Source organism: Haliaeetus albicilla, chromosome 19 (assembly GCF_947461875.1).
Source record: "Haliaeetus albicilla chromosome 19, bHalAlb1.1, whole genome shotgun sequence".
Taxonomy (NCBI): domain Eukaryota; kingdom Metazoa; phylum Chordata; class Aves; order Accipitriformes; family Accipitridae; genus Haliaeetus; species Haliaeetus albicilla.
This window is the reverse complement of record NC_091501.1, coordinates 8,021,507-8,040,157: the sequence shown is the minus strand read 5'-3', so window position 1 is coordinate 8,040,157 and position 18,651 is coordinate 8,021,507. Positions and strand designations below refer to the sequence as shown.

At 49.2% G+C, this 18,651-nt stretch overlaps 1 protein-coding gene across 1 annotated transcript; it reads right to left on the bottom strand.

Annotated features, from left to right (window-relative positions):
- Positions 1–313: 313 nt before the first annotated feature.
- SVOPL (SVOP like) lies at positions 314–18,410 on the bottom strand. Its single transcript, XM_069807511.1, has 15 exons — positions 17,341–18,410; positions 16,136–16,227; positions 14,998–15,096; positions 14,468–14,539; positions 14,239–14,363; positions 12,689–12,752; positions 11,088–11,213; positions 9,545–9,673; positions 8,335–8,408; positions 6,653–6,855; positions 5,405–5,516; positions 4,434–4,515; positions 2,817–2,906; positions 2,319–2,432; positions 314–425 (listed from the first exon to the last, which is right to left on the bottom strand). Exons 1-15 carry the CDS (start codon positions 17,417–17,419, stop codon positions 414–416), a joined length of 1,473 nt encoding a protein of 490 aa, XP_069663612.1. The 5' UTR covers positions 17,420–18,410; the 3' UTR covers positions 314–413.
- Between the last annotated feature and the right edge of the window lie 241 nt (positions 18,411–18,651).

The window sequence follows — 18,651 nt, the reverse complement described above, 5'->3', positions numbered from 1 at the left end:
TGCACAAATAGTTGAGGAATGCTGTTTTATTTATAAAGGGAAGTACTATATTCTTTCAAGCTGCTATGGCAAAGACCATATCTACTTTGTGTATTTTCCCCCCTTTGCCTCAACCCACGGAGTGGTGGCTGGTTTGGGGGGTGGGGGGGTGTGTACACTAACAGCAAAGAGTCTTCATCTCACTTCACAGGACAGGCACAAAGCATCTATTTATTGAATGATAAGAAAGGGAACGTCCTTGAGAAATTTGCCATTTGTCTATACAAATCATAGCTCTTACACTGTTCAGTTGCAGTTTTTAATAATGGAAATGATATGGAGAAACAATCAACATCAAATGCAGCTCACAGGAAATGACAGATTCCAAAGGTTTATTTTTCTTTCTTACCCAATCCAACATCAAACACTTGCTTTCATTTTACTTGCTAAAAAGGGGAGAAAAAAAAAGTACATAAAATTAATAAAAGGCACATGAAAACCAACAGAAATGGATACAGGGGAAAATAATATGCATTTGGATATGTCCAAAAGGTCTTGCCTCTGACAGGCAATCCCCATGACTGCTTTGAGAGTGCACTGATGCTGTCCTAATAAACTGAAATGAGTAGATATGCTTTTTAAATGCATTGTCTAGATTTCACAAAAAGTTACTTGCATATTCTTTATTTAGTTGGTTCATTTAGACCTAGCTGTAAGGAGCACAGCTATTGCCTGGAGCATTAGAACTAAATGTTGCCATGTTAAAAGAGCTTTTATGTCATGTATTTAAATTCTTGCATGGATTGGATGACTGTACTGTCTGAGAGCCTCGGACAATATGTTCAACAGTCATGATTCAGCAATCCCTGAATGACTATGTACACAAATGTAATCTCTGAAATGACCACGAGATAAGAGTTAGCAAGTTGAATTGTAGATCTAATGGTGGCTTCTCCAACTACACCGCTAGTTCTGCAGAGTTTTGTTTTTCTGTCCTTTTGACTTGTGCATGTAAAGGCCAGCAGCTGGAGCTTATAACTCTTACTTGTAGCAAGGAGGATAATAATGCTATTGAGTTAAGTCCCCAGGAAAAGGGAGGGACCCCATTAAGGAATCATTACACTCCCATTTTCTTGACCACTGTTAGCCAAAGTTAATCCAACTGTAGCTGAATCAGAGTTTTCCTTTTAAGTCTAAAGCAGTTTCAGTGAAGTGTTTTGCTTAGTAATTGTTGTAAATCCAACCATTTGAAGGCCTAAGTGGCTCTCTGGCCTCTGTGCAGGGGATTGAACTTCACCGACAAGGGAAGGTTAAGTTGCTTTGTCCACTTCCTTATTAAACATTGGTTATTTTTTTTCCCCAGTCTTTTACAGAATATCACATAGCTATTTTAAATGGCATAAAGACATAAGCATTTAAAGAAGCAGGTAATGATTAATATGTTGCTTTTCTGAAAACCCTAGGGTTAACTGTTCCATGCACCTTGTGGAAACTTTAAATGATGTGACCCAATGAAGTGTGTGTGTTTGTGTCTATATGTATGTAATATGTGTGTGTTTGTATATATGGTTTTTTTAAAGTCTGGTTCTGAAGCCCACCTAAACCAGTTTGATCAAACATCTGTCTTGCTCTAGGCTGCTAAAGAATGTGGATTATTTGAGCCTATGATCTTCTGGTTTATACAGGTAAGACTGCAGAATAATAGGCAGGGTGATGTGACATGAGAAGTACCATGCTGGTATAGCTGAATCGACTAGAATCACAGAACTGCTCACCACCTCCTGTAATTAAACTAGCGCAACTTGGGCATGGGAGAATGTCTGAATTTGAACTGCCCCCTTAATCTTTGTGCTTAGTGTTTTGGCTGATTGCTTATAGGAAACACTAGCCACAGTGGCTTAGCTAGCAGGCTGATGCATTTGGGGCTTTTGACTTGAATTTGATGGAGAAAAGGCTTTAGTAGTTCAAGGTATTACTTGTATCTGCTGTCCTCTCGCCTTACAGCACAGGCAGAACAGAATATGTGCCTGTGAAGCAGCAACTTCAAGTCAGGACTGGAGACAGCAGTAAAGAGGGGCTTGCGCTAGCTGAAGCTAACGTGCTGGCATGAGGGAGCTGGGGTTGGGGCAGGCCTTCTCCTTTGTTCTTTTATGAGAAATGAGCTTTAGGCAACTGCGATGACAGTGCTTTAAGCTGCTGCAACAGCGCATTCCTGTGCTTGCCTGTCAGGTGTTCTTTGGGGTTATGAACCCTTGGGAGGATTTGGTTTGGGTTCTGGCTGAATCATAACCTCCTAGTTTCTAAAGAGCATTTAGATACCCAAGAGCGGTAACACAAACCTGCAGTGCCCTGCCTTTGGTCTCGATGGGCAGCGTGAACGCAGAGATGGCACACACGAAGCACACAGATGAGAAAAGGCACAGGGCCCCAAGGAAAGAAGCACTCATAAGAACCTGCAGGGAAATGAACAGTTCAACCATCAGCTCAGTGTATGGGGTGGCTGGCAGTTAATTAGTCATTAAAGAGTGGACAAAGGGTCACAAACACCTGTGAGCCTCAACAGTAGAAAATTGCGTATCTATGAGTTTTCAGAAAGTAACTTACTAGCAAGCCTAAGCTCTGGGAAGGGAATTTTGCAGATCTGCTTCTGGCAAAGACCACATAAGTACAAGTACTCTGTATAAAACATCAGATAAAGAACTAATGACTTGGAGAGGGAACTGAATACTTTTTTTTTTTTTTTTTTTTGTTTTTGGTGAACTTCAGGGACATTTCTCTGTATGTTTGATAGCAATGATCAGCACAGTGTTTACCAACATTAGCAAGCGTGCTCTTACTTGTGATATAAATGGGGCCACCATAGCTCCAACACGGCACAATGACCCACTTGTTCCCATCCCCAGGGCTCGCATTGTGGTGGGATAAACCTAAAACAGACCAGAAAGAAATCGGATTAATGCAACAATGATCTGTGATATGTGTTTTGTTTTTTTTTTTTTTAAATTATTATTTTTCTTCAGAGACACCCATTATATTATCAAGGGCAGCTAGTGGGCTAAGATATAAAAAGAAAGAAAGGCTCCTCTGGGTCTCTTTTGTGCCATTACAAATCTGCCACTTTTTGCCCCAAGTAAAGTTTTAGGACAAGTCAGTCAAAGCTGGATGTGATTCCCCTGCTGTTTGCTCCCTGTCCTGTGTCTGTTCCCCCCCACCACCGACCTTTCTCCCAGTTGGGCTGGGCAGCGCACATCAAAGTCACAGAAGATAGGCTGGGTGCTAAAGGAAGAATTCAATTTATATTACCAGGCCCTGTATCTGGGAAGCAGGAAGAAAGGATATTGTCTGCAGCCTTCAAGACTGCCTATTTATTTGTATCAACAGCACTTTTGTTTAGGAGGAAAAACAGATCCCAATAAGAAACCTCCAGGCTTAGAAGAATGTCTTTTTCATGTCTCCCAAAAACCTGTGCCAATAAAACACTTAAGAATGTGTTTTGCTTAACTTTAGTTAAGTCCTGTTAATATCAATAGATTTTAGCAAGTACACCCCTGTAAGCCTTTGTTTAAATACTTTAACTGGGCCAAGCCAATGGAGGTAATTCAAGAATAGTCCAGGCATGTGGCCCGAAAGGGGATTTCCAAGTTTGGTTTTGGTCATTGATTAAATTCTGAGTAGTATTGGTTTATGATATGGCTGTTGCAGCAATGGTCTTTACATCAACAGCATCCGGTCCAGGACTATTAGAAAGATGGTATTTATTCAAGCCTGGTGCGTGCTTAAATAATATAGTGTACTATTAAAAGAAGTATCAGGCCAACCCAGGGAGCTACTTCAGTTTGCTTTTTATCACTTTACTCAATCTGAAGGGTAATACATTTAACTCTACACCATTGTTTAAAAAAAGAACAAAAAAAACACCCAACAATGCATACTTCACTCCCAGAACTCACAGCTCCAAAGTTTTATGAAGGACAAGCTCTCTGAAGGATTAAAACTATTTACAGACAAAACACAGTAATTTCCATTAAGTAAGTGAATAAATCATATATTTATAACATATACTACCTTATACTATGACATCAGTCCCTTAAGTAAGTGCTGGAAAAAGTTCCTTTCAGTGGTAGTCTATTTTCTAACTTTGCAGGGGTTGGTGAGAGGAAAGATTGTGGGGTTTGGAAGATAGTGGTACACAACATCCTCAAAAAATAACATTTTGTAGTAGCTGACCAAGAGGTAGCTCAGTAGGGCATTCCTCTTCCACCTCCTTTTGTCATCTCTCCAACTAATTATCCGATTTCTTCTCTGATCTTGCATACGAAAACAGCATGGCAAGGAAGCCAGGGACATTTTGTTCAAGAAAGATGACTCTAAAATAAATACGGCAGCATTGCTAGGTATAGGCAAACGGGCTTTCATGCCCCAGAGCAGCTTAACATACTTTCAGAAGGACCTACCTCTGCTGTGTAAATGTAGATGGTGTTGAAGTTTGCTGAAACCAAGGCACGCAGCATGAAGAGAAACCCAATCACGCCTGTGCTAGAGAGAGAGCCATGTGGAGCAGAGTTAGTATCACTGAGCCCTGATCAGCAGAGACACAGCCTAATATATTCACTGTGCTAGGGCTTTTACCAACTTACTATAAGGGAAAGCATAAGGAAAAGATGGTTGCTGACAAGTGTAATCTTTCTCTGGTCCAGTGACAAGACGTGTTTGACAAGGGGCTATTATTTCACGTTAGGTTTCCTTTAGGCCGGTGTTAGAGGCTGGAGGGAATTATCTGAACAGGACTGTACTGGCTCAGCTGGTGCCTTCAGCGTTACGGTCAAGTCTGACTTCCAGCCTAGCCCTCGCTTTCTGGTCCCCTGTAAAAAAAACTGTTGCAGGCAAATATGATGGCCAGGCTCAGTTTCAGGGAAAACTGAAAATAGTAATAATAGCAGTACAGAGGCCAATGCCGTACTGAACGACTGTAAGCTTCCTGGTAGGGCCTTATTTAGTTTAACGCCTATTTGCAGCCTCCCACTCCAGCTCCCAAGTATTTAGCCAGCCGCCAGGGCCAGTGGCCCACGGAGCAGGCGGCAGGGGGACACCACTGGCGACCAGCCATCAGGCTACCAGCCAGTTCAGAGGAATCTTCAGCTTGAAACCACCCTGATTTTCAGTAACCATTAAGCTCTGCCAGCTTGAGAGGGGTCTTTCTTACACATCCTCGCAAATCAACCTGATAATTACAGCACTCGTGGCACCGTTTCTCTTGATGCCTTGAGCTCCTCTTGAAGTGCCCACAGCTTTCCCAGGAAGAGGAGAGAACCAGTCAGAGGGTTTTTTCGGATGTACAAGAATTACTGGTGACCTGAGAATACTCTAGGTACTGCCCTCGGCACTGCACACCCCCCAACAAGACCCACGTGCTGATCCAGACTACCTCGAGGTGCAGATATTAAGGAGAAGAAAGAATAGGGCCGTACATCCCATGGTGATACACAGGCTTAGTCGTCTTCCAAGGAAATTGATGCCGAGAATGTTCAAAGGATTTACTGGAGATAAAAAGGAAAACGTACAACGTTAGAGGACCTAACTGCAACGATTGTCTGTCTTGACAGACCTTATGCAGTGTGCCTCAAAAATACCTCTCTGCAGGCCCAGCACCTACGAAATGCTCTATAAAACGCACAAATGCTGTAATTCTCTTCCTGTAGCCAAACCCTGTAATTTGCCCCTACGCCCTTTTTTTGTTTGTCCTTCCCCTCAGAAGCTGGAGCCTGTCCTTCCCGGAAATTTCCCTGCTGTACTACGGCAGGACACCAACGCCTGTCCTGAGCCATGCAAGGAAGGCACCCGCTGGGTGAGCACTGCAGGCCTGGGTGGTTTTGCCCCCTCCGGCCACAGCCCAGCCAAACACCAGGGCCCGGCGTCTGCCCCGTTGAGTCCCCCCATGAGCCGGGAGCCAAGCAGACCCCTGAGCGCACCCCTGGACTGGTGCAGGATCCAACAACCGGTCGCTTTGTAGCTCAGTTGCTGAGATGTGAACCAGGGAAAACGTTTCACCTCCCAGGGGTGTTGCAATACTAGACCCACGCGCAGTGCCAGGTTCTTTCACTCCCAGGCAGGCTGCACCGGGAAGCATTTTCGTTAGCTGCAGCTCCCCTGGGCACGTACCTGTCCTTCACCGTAGTCCTCAGCACAGGACCTGCTCCTGAGGCCGCCATCTCTTGGAAAATAGCGCACTTGTGTGGTGTGTTCAACTACATCAATCTGACTATTTGCAATCCTTGCTTGTTTATGACTTACTTTCCAAAAACTACACGTCTGGGAATTTGGGAAGCCAGGCTCAGTTCTGGGTAAGTTAGGAGCAATTTCCCCTGGAGTTTAACCAAGACCGTTAGTATGTACTAACTGCAAAGGAGGTCCTTGGCTCTGCTGTTGGAAGGACCCATGCTGTCATCAGAAGCTGAATTATTCACCTGGGGAGCAATGCCCTACCTCGCCACCAGCTCATGTCTTGTGCCCTGGACCTGCATTTGAAGAGCCTGCGCCTGGCACTTGCCAGCAACACTGAGGACATTTGGACCCCTGGCACATCACGAAGCGCATGCACAGCTAAAAGCTTTGCAGGGAGTATTGGCTGGCTGCAAGAAGGGGAAGGCAGGGCAGGGAGGGGAGAAGCGGTTACGTGCGATCTCCCCGACGGTGCTGATGATCGTGGTCTGGTAGGCGGCGGGCCCAAACAAGCGGCAGTGGCAGGGGCTGCGGCTCTCCTCGGAGTCATCGCCGGAGTCCTGCGCCGGTGGGGCCGCGGAGCCGCAGACGAGGTCCCGCTCCAGTAACTCGGTGCTGGCCAAGATGACGCCGTAATAAGCAAACGCTATGCCAAGCCTGTGGGGGGAAACGCTGCAGTGAGCGGCAGCAAGGACGGAGAAAGTGAGGAAACTGAAATGCAGCAGGTTTGGGGTGCGCTGGGACCCCCGCTGTGTGCACCAGCTCTGCGTGATGGACGCCCTTAGCCTGAGCCTAGCAGGGACCCGGGTACCCACCAGGTCACTGGTCACCCCACTACCACCTATGTCCGTGCACCCCTCTTCCTCGGGGGACCCCACCTCAGCTCTTAGTTTGTCTTTTTGCTTGTCCCTTAGTGCTGGTTCTCGCTCTGCAGCAGGGGAGAGCGTGCCCCTTCCCTCAAGCAGGGCTGCAAGTGGCGACATTTCCAAACCACCCCTTCCCCGTGGACCGGGGATTCTCGACACCAGGCCCCGATGCTTGCAGCTTTCACGAAGCAACTGTCCAGATTTTTTTCAGTCCTTATCCTTTCTGCCCAGGGATTTTCGAAAGGAGTTTTCATTAACTGGCTGGAGAGGCTCACGTCGCACCCTGGCTGGCTGTCCAGAGCACAGCGTTGGTGATGGCAGCCTGGCTGTGTCATTATCAAGTAATTCAGCACACGCCTAATCATAAGCAGGCCGGGAAGTAATTTTCACTTTTTCATCCCCCCTGGCAGTTTCAGAAACGAGCAGCAGAATCTGGGCTAGGAAACGAGCTGCCTGGGGAGGTGGGGGATGCTTAGGGCACAGGGGGGTGAGAATGCAAACCCGAGAGCAGGCCAGCGACTCCTGGGAGGACTGAGGGAGAAAGGAGGATTAAAAAACAAAAAGAAAGATATTTCATAAAACATTAAAAATTCAAGGCCTGACTCGCCTAGCAACATTTTGGGTCAATGAGTTCCCACGGAGCCATTATTTATACATTTCCATTCCAGACAGCAAAGTCAATGAAACTTATATTACCTTTGCATACAGCTACCAGGAACATTGCGTATGAAACCTGTCTCTCTTCAATCTTAATTTTCCCTGGCCAGTGGCACTGGTAACCATTAATGAGTTTCTGTTGGAGCCCTATTTCACTGATATATTGGCTGGCCTGCAAAGGTGACGCATTTCTCCTCCTCGCTGGAAGACCAAGTCTACACCAAGAAGGGTAGCGGAGTCGTGGGCCCATCGCTGGTGCGCGCTGCAGGCAGGGCTCTCGCCTGGCTCCCACCCCACGTCCCCTGAGCTGCCCTGTCCCGAGGAAGGACTCACGGTGCCCTGCACCATCCTGGATGTCCAGCCTTTTTCTGCCTACGTTAACGCCGACCGACGCAGGGTGCCTGAGGCATGGTCTGAGATCAGGACAAGCAGACCGTGCCCCATGCCCACATACTGCCCCTCCAGCTGCCAAGGATCTGCAGCCACCTCCTGAGGCAGAAGTGCTGCCTTGTAATGGCAAAGTCAACGGGAGACTTCTGCTCTCTGCACACATTCAACTGAGAGAATGAGGTGATAGGCAAGAGGAAAAAAAAAAAAAAAGCTTTTTTTTTACCATATGATCCATATCTGCAAAGTGGTTCTGAAGTATTTGGGGTGGATGAGGTCCTTGAATCTTCCTCTCCTTTCCTGCAAATTGTTTGAGAGAAATAAAAGGTTTCAAAAAGGCATCTTTTGTACAGGACCCAGTGTTCTGCAGCAGCAGCTGGCACCCCAGCCCGCCCTGCCCTCACCCCAGGCTGCCGATGACAGACAGACAGACTGACAGATGGTGCAACACAGCACCCCATCAGCCCTCCGGAGAGGAAAGCCCCTCTTCCCAAAGGATGCCCACAAGAGGACGTGCTGCAAAGGATGGAGGGGAGGAGAAGAGAACACCCCGAGCCCTCCCAGCCCACACATGACCTCCCGGCTCCCTGTAATTTGGCCCCAGCATGAACATCATGGTGCTGGAGGGGGACTTGGTGGCTGCTGGGGGGACCAGCACTGCCAGAGCTGCTGGCAGCTCCCATTGCCCACGTGCTGGGGAGAGAGGACCAGCATCTGCTGCTCTGCCTGTGAAGCAAGTTTGTGGCCACATACGTCTTGCCAGGAGGCCTGAAATGCCAGCGAGCAGAGAGGCGAGCAGGCACCAGGGGGCCCTGCCTGCCCCACTGCTCCCCAAGAGCCAGCAGCTGCCCCAGCATCCCACTGCTGAGGGGACACGAGTTCACATGGACGGTTTGGGTTGCCTTTATTTTTATTTTCCTCATCATTGGTTAAGCCTGAGAGGGTGCACAACTAACAAAAACCCTTCCCACAGCCAATGCGGGTCCATTACATAAATTCAATTAAACTACAGGGAAGCTTTAATCCTAATTAATTCCAATACAATAGCACCATCTTGCATGAATTGCTAAGGACAATGCTTGGTGCCTGTGGGATTAAATAAGCAGCAAAGAGTTCCAGGAAAGGGACTTAAAAGAGCTGGATAATAGTTTTAAAGCCCTGGACAATAGTTTCACCCAATCTTCCTCTCTTGGGGAAAGGAGCCACCTGAATAAGTCCTCCCACCCTGCAGCCAGCAGGGCCTAAACTGGGGGTAAGGGGGGAGCAGCCTGGCCCTCAGCTCCTCTCCTGCCCCACCTGCAACACCCACACATGCTTTTGGGAGGCAGAAAGAGGCAGAGTGAGATGTGCTTGGTGGTCCCGCTCCCTCCCCAACCCCCTGATGCCGCAGCCCTGCCTGGGACGGAGGGGCCCGGCAGCGCCGGGGTTTGGTTTACCTTGGCGGGCTCCCTCAGCACCCCCTCGGGCATCACCGCCCCGTTCATCTCGGCTATCCTCTGCAGCGTGGCCAGGGCAGCCGCCACGTTTCCCGTGGAGATGTTGTACCGCGCTGACTCTGGGATGAACTGAAAGCGGAGCGGTGTCAGAAAGGCTTTCTGCGCCTCCCTGTCCACGCAAACCCTACTCACAGCTTCCCGTCGTGCCCAGGAGCCCGGCCAGGTTAGCACAGGGCACTGCCTGAGCTGGAGCAGCTTTTTGGCTGTTCTCCTCCCTAGCCATGCCCTGGGGCACCCCTGCATGTCCCAGCTCCCCGTACCCCATGTCGGGGGGCTCACCCTGCCCAACAAACCCATTTCTTGGTCCAGCTCCCAGGGGTCGGCTACTGAGCCGTCTGTGGCAAGTACTCATGAGAGGTGGAAGCCAAAGACACAGGTTCAACAAAATCAACCCTTAATTAGTTGAAATTCTAAAAAGGGATGAGGCACGTGTCACTTAAGCAAAAGTCTTGGGAGACTTAACAAGGCCATTGAAAAAAAAGGAAGGCATGGATGAACTTTAGGAGCAAACTCACAAATCATCAGCATTTGCAATGTTCACCCACACCTGTGCTCTTTCCAAAATAAAATCACTTTTCATTAAATGATGGCTCTATTAAATTATAAACAATTACATCTTTTTCACTGAAATATGAATTAAAGACTCCTTTCTTTTAAAGGTATGTATGCTGACTGTGTCTTTTTTTTCTTCTGGACTAAAAACTTGTGCTACCCATTTTTTTCTGGCAAAAATGACCAGGGAAACCAAACGTCAAAGTTAGTTATACAAGTGGATGTTCACAGCAGCCTTGGATTTGACTGCCCAGGTAGCACCCCAAATGGATTTGTGCATTCACTCAGCTGCAGGAAGAGCTTTCGCATCTGCATGGCTTGCACTCGCCACAGCTTAGCACTGCAGTGCCCATAAGCACTGTAATAGGGATTTTCCACATCACTCTCCACAAATAAGATGACCCTCATGTCCAAGACTGATATTTCTGAAGCATGAGCAAACCTGGGGAAGCAGCAGTTGACCCTGACACCCATTTGCTTTGTGAACATTATATTGAGGCTTCTTTCCTCAGCCCTAGCAAATGTAAAGACTGAAGAGGGTACGCTGTGGCCAGCACTAGACCGAAGATATTTTACTTGTGATTTTTTCTATACCCTGCCTAGCCTGTCTTCCTCTTGATGCCTGGCCAATCACCATGGTCCCTGGGGTGCTGGAGGGATACAGCAGGGCAGCAAAGCCAGAGGCTTTGCAAAAGCAAAGCAAAGCCAAGCCATCTCCCGCAGGGTGACATCTCCCCAGCAGCTGGTCTGCAGCCCCCCCAGGCCATCAGGACCTTCCCAAGCCCCCTGGGTGACAGGGCTGTGATGGTGAAAGGAAGACACAAGGACAGCCCCAGGCTTGCAGGGGGTGGAGGGCAATGCCTCTTGGTGCCTGGAGAGATGCCAGGTCCGTGGCGGTGCGGCGGGGAGGGGGGAGACGAGCTCTTCCTACCTTGAACACCAGGATGAGAAGGATCCCGGGGATGGAGGCAATTCTGATCAGCCACCGCCAGCCGATGGTTGGGTTCACCACTGATGCCAGGCCAATGATTAGCAAGGATCCTGCCAACCAAAACACCTTTCCGAGGGAAAGGAAGGGGTTAAAACATGAACACATGGCAACAATTTGTTTATTTTCTCCCCTTCTGGTCTGGTTCCATGGATAGGTGGAGATCTGTGCTGGGGAGCACTGTGGTTCAAACTGAGCCATCCCATGGGTGTCTGAAAAGCTGAGCTTGGGTTGAAGGAAAGAGGGAAAGACAGACAAGGATTTGGGGAGGGACGGCTGAAGATAGTCTTAATTAGCTCCACATGAAAACAGATAACTTGCTGTGGCTACCATTGTACTTAAAGCCACTTCTTTTGTCCTTCCAGTCTCTTCTCTGCTAATGCTCATGCCCATGAATTTTCCTCTTGTCTAAATCTCTGCAGGGGAGCACCAGATTTACAAGCACCGAAGGCAAAAACGGGCCAGATTTCCACTGCTGGAAGTTGGTGGATCTCCAGTAGAGTCAGTGCCAAGTTATACCAATGGAGAATCTGGCCCCTCGATCTCCAAGTACATTCCTCCCCAAAGTTCACTTGTTGCCATTAGGGGCCGCATCCCTTTCCAGGGGACCACCCAAGGGAGCTCAGCCAACACAAAGCACAAACAAATATATAAAAGCTGCAGCAAGTTTATGAGTAATCTGTGGGCAGCAATAACAAATTTCTGGGGAGAATACAAGATCGTTCTTTTTTATAAACCTTCTTTGTGTTTCTGATGATACTTTGGTAATGAAGCCCTGGGATCAAACAGGCAGTAATGAAAAGCAAATTATCCCTGCCACAAAGACCATATACAAACACTTTTGGTTCAACAGTCAGATGAATTTGTGTGCTCAAGGAGGCCTCCGCAGATCATTTGCACATGCAGCAAGTGCCCATTGCAGAAGTAAGCAACAACCCGAGTCACGCTTGCTGTGGTCTTTGCCCAGCAAGCGGGCGCAACCCTCCCAGCACATCTCAGGCTGAATTTCGGACTATCTATGCTACCCTATCCTACACAAAGCTCTGTGCCATCCCTGAGCAGAGACAGGGAGACACCCAGATTAGGATCTCATCTGGGAATCACCTTATTAATACATTGTTATTAAACAAGTCCAAAGAGAGGAGGGATGAGCCCAGGCCCGGAGGGGGCCAGTGATGCTGCTAGCCCCAGGGCTGGCTGGAAAGGGTCATTGGCACTGGCCCCGTTAGAGCAGGCAGCACGGTTATTGATAGGGCATCCGAGAGGCTGAGTGCCAGCCGTCAATCGCAGTCCCCATGCGACGTTCGGAGCATCCAATTATTTGAGAAGATATTGCCTCTCTTCTGCAGGCAGCTGCCTGTGTACATCTTTAATAACACAGATGCCGTGCTCCGGGATGCAGGAGGCAGCACTCGCTTCAACCCAGATAAGTGTGAATAGTCTGGGAGAAAGGCTGACGTGCTGGAGACCCAGCTTCCAAACAGCAGTGGGACAAGTCTCCCAGGACTCAGGGCTAGAAGAAACAGTAACGTGCTCACTCTTACCTGAGATAAAGGCAACATGTATCCTCGGTATTTGGTGGGCAAAAATTCCGTTTTTATGATAAGCCTAGTGAAAAAGGGGGAAAAAAATGCGGAAATACAGCAACAATGAGAATTTCTATGCTAATCAAGTAGCAGTTCAGCTCAGCTCAGTCAGTGCTGGACGTTGCTGCCCGTAGGCAGAGTACCATTCCTCTTCCACCACTGAGCACCCTGAGACAGGGGATCCCTGCTCGATATGCCTTCCACTCAGGCAAGCCCAAATTACATGCAAGGGAGATACATGGCATGAATCCTTTCCAGGCCACGGCCGTAGGATACAGGCAGGTAAACACTGCAGTCTGTGCATCAGGAAACCTACGGGAAGGTCCTGTGGGTTGACTGAGGCATCAGCACAGGCATAGGCCTGGGCACAGGCATAGAGTGTGTTTGTAGAAATGAACAATTTTTAGTGAATCTTTTTTTTTTTGTTAAATAAAGAAAACAGTCTGTTCCACTTTTTATCAAACGGTTAGATAGCCCTTGGGGGAGGGCCTGGCACTGGCATCTCCCAAGCTCACAGGCATGACTTGTGCTTCCTCGGCTGGAAAGAGAGAGGGGTGGGGAGACATCCACGTTGGCTCCTTCTATCTCAGCTATTGAAGTGTTTTATAAAATGTGCGGTTTCCCTCCATCCTCATCAGGTTCATTAGCAGCCTCCATGGCCAGGCAATGGGGGCTCTCCCGTGAGGGAGGCAATGCCCGGAGCTTGGCAGATGCGTGACCCAGGCACAGGGTGCCTTCTCCCCCCAACAGCACCTATCTCCCTCCTGTCCTTCACTTCGGCAAAGGGTCAGCACAACCGGTTTGGGGCTTTCCTTTGTGGGCAGCAACCAGACTTTGAGGAACCATGGAAGATGCTGAAATGTTGCATTTGTTTCCCTGAGAGAGTCGAAAGAAATAATTTATTTTGCTAGGCTCCTAGTGAAGTGGTTGTTAATATTGTGGATTTCTCCCCCCTCCCTCCATGTCCCCCTTTCCGCCCCAACAGGGCAAAAAGTTTCATTTAAGTGGGTATGTTTTACATCAGTTCAAGAAGAATCTGCTAGTTAAGCAGAATTGTTGTGACTTTTTTTACGAGGAAGCAGCCTTTGCTCATCTGTTACCTGTCTAATTGTTTTTATAATATATGTTCTTAATAATCCCTCTGTCACTGGCTTAACGTAAACCAGCTGCCCCCTCTATTCCAGGGCTCGGGAGTCCTTGGGAACTGCAATTTAGGTTGATCGACTGGGATTCAGTAAAGTCACAGCACGGTGTTTTGTTTTAAGGCTCTGTGGAAATTTGCTCCCTTTTCCACTTCCAGCCCCCGAGGAGGCCCCTTCCCCTCCATCTCCTCCAGGTCACGGCGCAGCCACGGCTTATCAGGCTCAGCGCGAGGGAAACCAGGCACTCCGCCAGCGTCAGCCAAAACGACCTGAAGGGCTTTTCTTGCCTCGGGTCCACGGGTGCCTTCGCTAACCTCCCTGCAAAGGCCGCCTCGCCGCTGCCCGTGCCACCAGGCGCGGCCTTACCCTTGCGCGTGGCCCGACACGCCGCCTCCTACCATGGCCCGCAGGAACACGAACCAGATGTAGGATGGGGCAAACGAGGTCAGCAGGGAGAAATAGGCTGCCCAGAGGAACGAGAGCAGCAGAATCTGCAAAAGGGGAAAAATTAGAGTCACCAAACCACGGGCTCAGCCAGGCGCGTGGCTCCTGGGAGGCGTAGGAAAAGGACGTGCGGCCCCCGGCGCTCACTCACCTTCCAGCGGCCATACCTGTCGGCCAGGAGCCCGAGCACTACGCTGAAGACCATGTAGCCAAAAAACACCATCTAAGGGGAATTGAAGCACGGCTGTGGAGACCCCGCTCCCAGCAGCACCGGGCAGCTCTGCCCTTTGAACTGTGGGCGAGTCGAGTGTTTTCCGAACAGCAGGATGAACTGCAGCGCCCAGAACCGTGAGCGAGGCGCCTTTCAGGGGTTGACTTCCTCCATGTAGGCGCTCAGCGCTTCGACCCTCAAAGCTGGGGGTTGGATGGCAAGGACTTCAAAATAAGAATACGGAACTGGGGGCTTGTTTTGGCATTACAGCTCTGGGCACAGATGTGTGCTCACGTCAGCTCGCTTTCTGGTTTTCTACAGTTGCGGTGGTGTTCTTGCACCTGAGAGGAGGCCCTAGGAATTTATTTGATCCACTGGGAAATGTACTTTACAAAGCAAGCCCATCGTGGTGCCGCTGACAATGACCACGTAGTGGATGACCTGCATGAGGGGAACACAAAGTCACTCACCGTTGTCACTAAAGCCACCTGCCAGTCTTGAAGCTGCCACTCGCATCGGATGAGAGGGGACACAACGGCTATCAGCATGATCTCCATGGCTTCAGCCACCTTTGGGAACGAGTGTGCACGTTAGCAAGAAGGGAAGCCACAAGGAGCCCATGGGGGAAAGTCCCTCAGTCCTACCAAGCCTGCAGCCATGGCAGTCCCACCGTGTCAAAACAGCGCTGTGAAGCCATGGGGCCTCCACAGTGGTCTGAGCCCTGTGCCTGATCTGGAAGACGTGAGCGCTTGGAAACAGGGAGAGAAAGTGAGAAAGGTGCACCTAGAAAGCAGGTATCTGGCTACACTGTGTATCTAGGAAGGCTGGAAAGACTCAGCTTTTGCAGAGGACACTCTTGCCCAGCTGTGCTAGTGGAAGGTCTTCAACTATCTCTGGAAACCAAGCTGCTTGGTTAGGTACCCTGCTGTGAATTTGGGTATCTAACACAAAGATGACGTAAAACTGGTTTTGATTAAACACTTCATTGCTCCATTGGCTGTTTGTCCCAGCAGCTGGCTTCAGTTAAGAAATGAGCCTATCACACACAGCTAAAGGCTCTTACACCTCAGCTGCAGTGATCCTCATGGATATGGCCCCATCCCATCTTTACCCCAGTCTGGCCTCAGGCTTTTGTCCCAGTTCCCAAACCAGATACACCATTAACATAAGATCCTGCCAGTTAGGAAATTTTTCAGGGAGCCAAGGGTGAGAGGAGGGTAGCCTATCCATGCCAGATTGCACAGGGTTTGGGTGCCCTGGGGATGGCATGGAAAATGGAGTCAGGAGGCTGAACGTAACCCTCAGGCACTATCGAAGACGTGCCTCATCAGTGTTGCCCAATGGGACAGTGCTCCAGGGCAGGGGCCAGGCCAGGATGCTCTGGGCCAATCTGCTCAGCTTTGGCCTGAAATAGGTCTGATATCAATTGTGGCCCATATTGATTTTGGCCGAAGACGACAACAGCAGAAATTATGCTTGAGAAGGTATGTGTGAAAAAAAAATGGGCTGCAATTTGTGCCCATGGTGCTTATGGTTGTTATTGCACGGTAATAAGGAAAATGAGAAAAGTATTTTCTCAGGCCAGTGCAGGTGGCTGCAGACACCTACCCCAGTGCTGCCCATGATCAGGAAAAGCATGATGTGGAACCTCCCAAACCCAATGGTTTCCACCGCTTCTTCCACTGTAAATGTCTTCTGCCCTGAACACCAAAGGGAAAGAAAGACAGAGGCAAAAAAAACCCTCAGCAGTCAAATTCTACCTCCTTTTTATGAAATGTCAACATTTTTCATGCTACTGTGCAACCACACCAGGAAAAAGGCTGGAAACATCTACCAGTTGTGTGTCCACTGACCAGCTACTGGGCACACTGGTGGCCAGGCGTGTCAGGGGGTTGCTGGAACAGCAGCCAGCAAGGAAGGGGCAGGCTGGGCATGGGGGAAGGACAGCCTTGTACTGAGTTACCCCAGCTGCTTCAGAAACACATGGCTGGGACTGCATCTGGGCAATGGTCTACTCTCTTTCCCTGCCCAAACTGCCGTGAGGCTCAGTCCCTCTGCACCCCTGGGGTACGGACCTGTTCCCAGCACGGGTGGTGGGAGCTGGGGGCTGCCCTGGGTCCGAGCCCTGCATGATGAGCACAGCCAGGGACCCTGGGCTCAGTTTCATCTCCTAAGCCTTTATTCCTGGCTTTTCCCCTGCATTTCAGGAGCAAACAAAGCATCTCAAGATCAGAGCTGGGGTGGCTTTATAAACAGACCTGGCAGAAAGCTTTCAGTATATATGTATACTTTTAAGCTCTTATTTAAGTAAAGTCATAGCTGCATAAATTTTTCTGTCAGGCCATTTATCTCCCAGCTAAGTCATCTCAAACCCATCAACATGAGCTCTGAAATGGAACAGAACTTACTGCAGAAATTCGGGAGAAAATTCTTTTTTTTTTTTTTGGCAGATGCAGAACTTCTCTTTTTATGCTTTTCTACATTTTCTTTCACTTTAAAATGCTTTTGAAATAGAATACATTTTTATTTTAAAAACTGAATTATCCAAAATTAAAGAATCTTTGAATTACAGGTATAATAAAACGTTTACACAAAGCAGAGGCCTGAGAAAAACCAAGCCAGCCAGCTCTTCCCTCCACCAGAGGCAGCAGCCACCAGTTGGGTAGCTGTGATGGGAGAGGGGCAGTATGAAGCTGATGCTTGTGACTCCACGAACAGAGGTTTTAGGCAGCTGGAGTGCCAGGACTGGGGACCCTCTCTCTACCCTGGCTAAATGACGACCCAAATTTCTAGTCCTGCCAATACAAACCCACCTTTTGGGTGTTCTTGTCTCTCTGTGTGGATTTCCTCCAAGCCAATGGCGTTTTCTGCCACTTTAGGTGCAACGGCCATCTCAGCTCCTGCTGGGATCCACCGTCGCTATCAGGCAAGGCTGGGATTTAACTGTGAAACCCCTGGGCAGTTAAAAAGCCATCTGAGGAATAAGCCACTGTCGTGGTTTCAGCCCAGCTGGTAACAAAGTACCACACAACCGCTTGCCCACTCCCCTCCCCTGGCCACGGTAGGATGAGAGGAAAATATAAAGGCAGGCTGGTGGGTCGAAATAAGGATTGGGAAGGATCACTCCCCACTTACGGTCATGAGCAAAAGACAGGCTTAACTTGGGAAAGAAACAAAATCAATTTAATTTACTACCAATCAAATCAAAACAAGGATATTAGGAAGTAAACCCAAACCTTAGCACACCTTCCCCCCAGCCCTCCCTCCTTCCTGGCTCAACCCCACTCCCGATTTTCTCTACATCCCCCTCAGTGGACCAAGACATGACCAGCAGCAGGTTGTCCCTGTTGGAGGCAGAAATTGCTGCCCCTCGGGAGCTGGGGTTGCGCGAGCGGTCGAGGTGCTGCACTCTGTAACTGCTCACCCTTACGGGAGCTCCCGCTGAGTAGGAACAGCCGTGCCGAGGAGCAGGGTGGCCCAGCCTGCTCCCCTAACCCTGGCTGCCCTGGGATGGCATGGCTAGCGAGAGACAAGCACCAAACTCCTTCTCACCCTGCCCATACCTTGCCAGCATAGCGCTTCCCACTGCAAACCTGATTTTCTGCCTCCCCCCGCCCCCGCTGTGCTAATCCCCATCCACTCAGGTCAGCGAGAAACACAGCCACGCGTTCCAGGCTGCAACAGGGGAGAGCTGGCTTCCTCCGCTGATGTTTCTGGTTTCCAATGCTATATCCCTTGGCCTGATCGCAGCCACTTTTCTCATTAGAAAAGCTCATCTTAATCCCAGGGCACAGATTAAGCACGCTGCTTGCTTTAACCCACAAGCTTTCCTGCCGAGTGTATGCTCAGACACCGGGGTGGGGGGCTCAACCCATCTTCAATTTGATGACACACTGTCCTTTGATCATCTCCTTTCAGGGGTGCTGGGCTTGGCCCAGGCAGCATTCACGGCCATGCAGCAGTGATCAGGGAGGCTGCAGTAGGGTGACTGCTTGAGGGAATTAATGACCAAGAGCATCTAATGGAAGATACAAAATCCCAGCTGAGATAGAGGGCAGCACGAACACGGGAAGCACAGAGTTACAGTAATCCCAGGCTGGATACCTTAAAAGCATTATACTGAG